The following is a 4,259-nucleotide window of genomic DNA, read 5'->3' as shown; positions in this document are numbered from 1 at the left end:
TCCGGATAGATCCATCACTCACAAAAGAATCTCGTGAATCAGTAGACAAAATCACAAAATCTGCCAGCTTCCCGGGAGAGAGAGAAAAAAAATAAGAAAAAAAAAGAGAAAGAAAAGAGAAACAACAAACAAAATGATGGCTTACCCTCAGCATCGTTTATGGCGTCCGTTAAAACTAGGTAGTTTGCCGTGAAGAGGAGTGCGGTGGTGAGTTATCTACGCTGGGAAACTAAGGAGCCCCATTATCGTTTTTGCCTGCATCTATTCCCTTCTCAAAAAAAAAATACATATAATCATAGCTGGCCTACTTCCCTTCCGCCGCTGCCGACATGAGCACATATGTAATACATATACATACGTATTTAATCGTCCCAACGCCTATATATTCGAATTGCTTCGCAGGGAGGGGTGTCTATATATACAAGGTACACATGCGTGGACCACTGGTTATTTCGCAGGTGCTAAGTACACACTTAAGGCTTCTTGCAGTCTTATGTAAGTTTTGGCATTCGCAGTTCTGGGTACCTCATCCGTCAGGCACCAAGAAGAACCAAAGTATATATAGTGTCTACTGTGTAACGTTTATCCGTTACTATTATTATAACATTAGGATAAGTTATGATAATATTCAGTATTTGATATGTGGTGCAACACTAATAACCTAATAGCTAGACTACCATTATGATTAGGAGTCTAGTTAGGGTTTAGGAGACCTAAAGACAATCAACCACAATGATGGCCAGTGGTTATATAAGGTCACTAGTCCTCTCACTGCTCACATTACATACCTCATACACCATCTAGAGAGAGCTGAGTAAAGTGAGAGACAAAATACTCGTTATCTCTGCAGCAGTCCGGATCGCTCAACCGTAACAGAAACTATGGCTGGAGGTTAGTCGATCCTATGATCACATATTCTATGATGCATGTGATATTTTAGTCTAACAGTTGGTATCAGTTGCCTGTATAATCTCTGCCTAGTTTGTTTAATTGCTTAAATATTTGCACATTTATATATTTTGTTATATAATTGAGATACATGTGTAAATATTCTTGAGTATGCAATTAAATTTTCTGGACTGCTGAAAATAATTTTCCGCATTAAGAATTAATTAAAAAAAATTATTATTGGATAATTATTTTGGCCTACTGCTTCGCCATTTTTTCTCATGCCGACATCCATTTTTTCTGTTGGAGCTGCTTACGGTAGAAAATTGAAGAAGATGATGATGTTATGTTAATGGGCCAGGTCTGGCCCAATTTGGGCTAGACCTGGGCTCATTAAGAAAAAAAAAAAGAAAATTATAATTTTTTTTTTAATCTGGGCCTGTTATGGTTTTGGATCAAACCTGAATTGATATTTGGATTACATCAATTCATTCAGATTAACATCTTCATCATATTTGGACTTCTTCTAATTAAATTATCCAATTGAAATTTTTTTATTAAGTCTATTATTAAATTATTATTCAACTTTGAATAATTATTCAGTTTTAATTTTTCAGTTGAATTTTAATTTAATAATGTTTCAGATTAAATTGTATTAAGTGTTGCAATTTAATTATGGAGTATTTTGTGAGTAATATGCATAATCTGAGCATGCTATGTATCTCTTTATTGCAATAATTATTTGACTGTTATAATTATATGCCTAAAAAAGCATGTTCATTAAGAAAAATTTAGAGCCTTTGAGGTCTGAATTATATGCTATGCATGGTTTAGTGCCTTTTAGGTGAATTAGCGACTTTCAGGTTAGATTATGCATATTATTACTCAATATTCAGTTATTACTCCATTCGTGTTTTATAAAGTTCCTAAAGCACATAAAGTACATAAACAATTCGTAGTTTTACCCTATTTAAAGCCTTATCCATAGGTGAAACTACTCTTTAGATCTCTCAAACGATTTTACTTCAAAAATGAGAACACATGAATTAGGGAAGTTTCTTGGGAAGGAATACTAGTTCTATGGCCTTGGCTTAAAAGCCTTGTTGCTACTAGTCCCCTTGCGACGCTACTCTGTCTAAGGAGTTGGTATTTAACCGAGCTTCGTCTCGACCAACTTTCCTGGGAGTATACCTAAGGATTGTCTATCATATTTTGGTTTAATCTGTTTGTTTATTAGGTTTTCTTGCTAATGTGATTATGTTCTTTGGTTAATTAAAGAGTAGCCACAGCATCTTTAATTTTTCCAAAATTACATATTAAGTTTTACTCACATAAAGTTAATGCAAGAATATTGTAATTCACTCTGCGTGATATGGCAAAATTTAGCCCACAGGCAATTTTGTTATATTTGTAGGGTTAATTAGGATGAAATACCATGCTATGATCATAATTTGCCCACAGGGATTATGTATCGGCATATAGTTTTGGTAGTTTTGTCATTAAGGGTGGAAAAATTGAAATCGCACCCATTCCGTTTCCACCATTCGGTTTTGGTAAATTCATTATGCATAAAAATTTAGCCCACAGGCAATTTTTATGGCATCCGAATTTATCTTTTGCATAATTTTACATTGGTAATATTATGTACTTCAGTATCTCTCTCTAATTTTGTGCCTCGAAAATATTCTAACCAAGCTTTCATTTCTTTTACAGTCACTCTTCCAATCACTCAATCAATAACAATTGATATTCCTATCCTTAATTATGACAATCACAAAGAGTGGAAAGACGCTGTTTTATTGAATTTAGGAATATTGGGGTTTGATTATGCTCTTCGCAATGAGAAGCCTGCTGAGCTTACTGCGCAAAGCACTGAGGAACAAAAAACGTTATACGAGCGATGGGCAACAGCTAATCGTTTGGGCGTATTCCTCATTAAGTCCAAAATTGCCAGAGAAATTCGTGGTCCCGTCGATGAAGTTGAGGAAATTAAGTTATTACTCAAGGCCATCGATGATCAATTTGTTGACGCGAATAAATCTTTGGCAAGTACCCTGATAATGAAGTTTATCAATATGCGTCTTTCCACTGTCAAGGGAACGCGAAAACACATCATGGAACTCAGGGACATTGCGGCACAATTGAAGAAGTTGAAAATTATTCTTCCAGATGCCTTTGTGGTGCACTTTGCACTAAATACCCTATCTCAGGAATATAGCGCGTTTAAAATTGCCTATAATACACATAAGGATGAATGGTCTATCAATCAATTGATTACCATGTGTACTCAAGAGGAAACGCGACTTGTAACTGAGCTTGGGGAAAGTGCTTTTATGGCCACAACAAGGCCTAAAAGAAAATCTGGAAAGCCTAAGGGACTTACCATAGCTGCTAAGGAGAAACTAACCCCGAAAGCAGACATTAAGAAGATACAAAAGTGTTTCTTTTGCAAAAAGAAGGGACACATGAAGAAAGATTGTATCAAGTTTCAAAAATGGATGTCCCAAAAAGGTAACATTTCATCTTCTTTCGTTTGTTTCGAATCTAACATGTCAGAAGTTAATACTAATTCCTGGTGGGTTGACTCTGGTTCAACAATCCACATTGCAAACTCTTTGCAGGATATGACAAAACTGAGACAGCCAACGGGAACTGAGTGTAGCATCTTCTCTGGAAACAAGATTGCATCACCAGTCGAAGCTGTCGAAGTTTGCAATTTAGTTTTGGACAATGGTTTTATAATGACGTTAGAAAAGACATTTTATGTTCCTAGTTTTCTAGGAACTTAATTTCAGTATCTAGACTTGTACCCTTCGGTTATTCTTTTGAACTTAATACCAATAATATCAAGTTATTTCGTTATTCTACTTGTGTTGGTACTGGTACATTGTCTAATGGTCTTTTCCGTCTTAAATTAAAGAATGATTCAGTTTACAATTCTTTACATGTTCAAAACGACACCAAACGGTGTAGTATTAACGACAATTCCTCAATGTTGTGGCATCGGAGATTAGGTCATATCTCCCTTGAGCGTATTAAAAGGTTGGTAAATGATGGAGTACTTTCTACTCTAGACTATACTGACTTTGAGACTTGCGTTGACTGCATTAAGGGTAAGCAGACAAACAAGTCAAAGGAAAGGTGCCAATGGAGTTCAACGTTGTTGGAAATTATTCATACTGACATATGTTGTCCTGATATGACAATACCTGGTCAGAAATATTTCATCACCTTTATTGATGACTTCTCAAGATTTTCCTATGTGTATTTACTTCATCATAAACATGAAGCATTGGATGCCTTTAAATCATTTAAAGCTGAAGTTGAAAACCAATGTAACATGAAAATACACATAGTTAGGTCTGATAGGG

The 4,259-nt window shown here is 35.4% G+C and overlaps 1 protein-coding gene across 1 annotated transcript; it reads left to right on the top strand.

Annotated features, from left to right (window-relative positions):
• The first annotated feature begins 881 nt into the window (after positions 1 to 881).
• Positions 882 to 3,544, top strand: LOC109153575. The gene is made up of 3 exons (XM_019301431.1): positions 882 to 891; positions 2,602 to 3,399; positions 3,510 to 3,544. Exons 1-3 carry the CDS (start codon positions 882 to 884, stop codon positions 3,542 to 3,544), a joined length of 843 nt encoding a protein of 280 aa, XP_019156976.1.
• Positions 3,545 to 4,259: the final 715 nt, after the last annotated feature.

The sequence above is a fragment of the Ipomoea nil genome, unplaced genomic scaffold (genome assembly GCF_001879475.1).
Source record: "Ipomoea nil cultivar Tokyo-kokei standard unplaced genomic scaffold, Asagao_1.1 scaffold2510, whole genome shotgun sequence".
In the NCBI taxonomy this organism is placed as follows: domain Eukaryota; kingdom Viridiplantae; phylum Streptophyta; class Magnoliopsida; order Solanales; family Convolvulaceae; genus Ipomoea; species Ipomoea nil.
The sequence above is the reverse complement of the archived record's forward strand: the minus strand, read 5'-3'. Positions and strand labels throughout refer to the sequence as shown.

Excerpts from the sequence above, each read along its gene's own strand:
- LOC109153575 (XM_019301431.1), top strand. Across the intron at positions 3,400-3,509 it reads AAAATGGATGTCCCAAAAAG|GATATGACAAAACTGAGACA; the intron begins GTAACATTTCAT and ends AACTCTTTGCAG.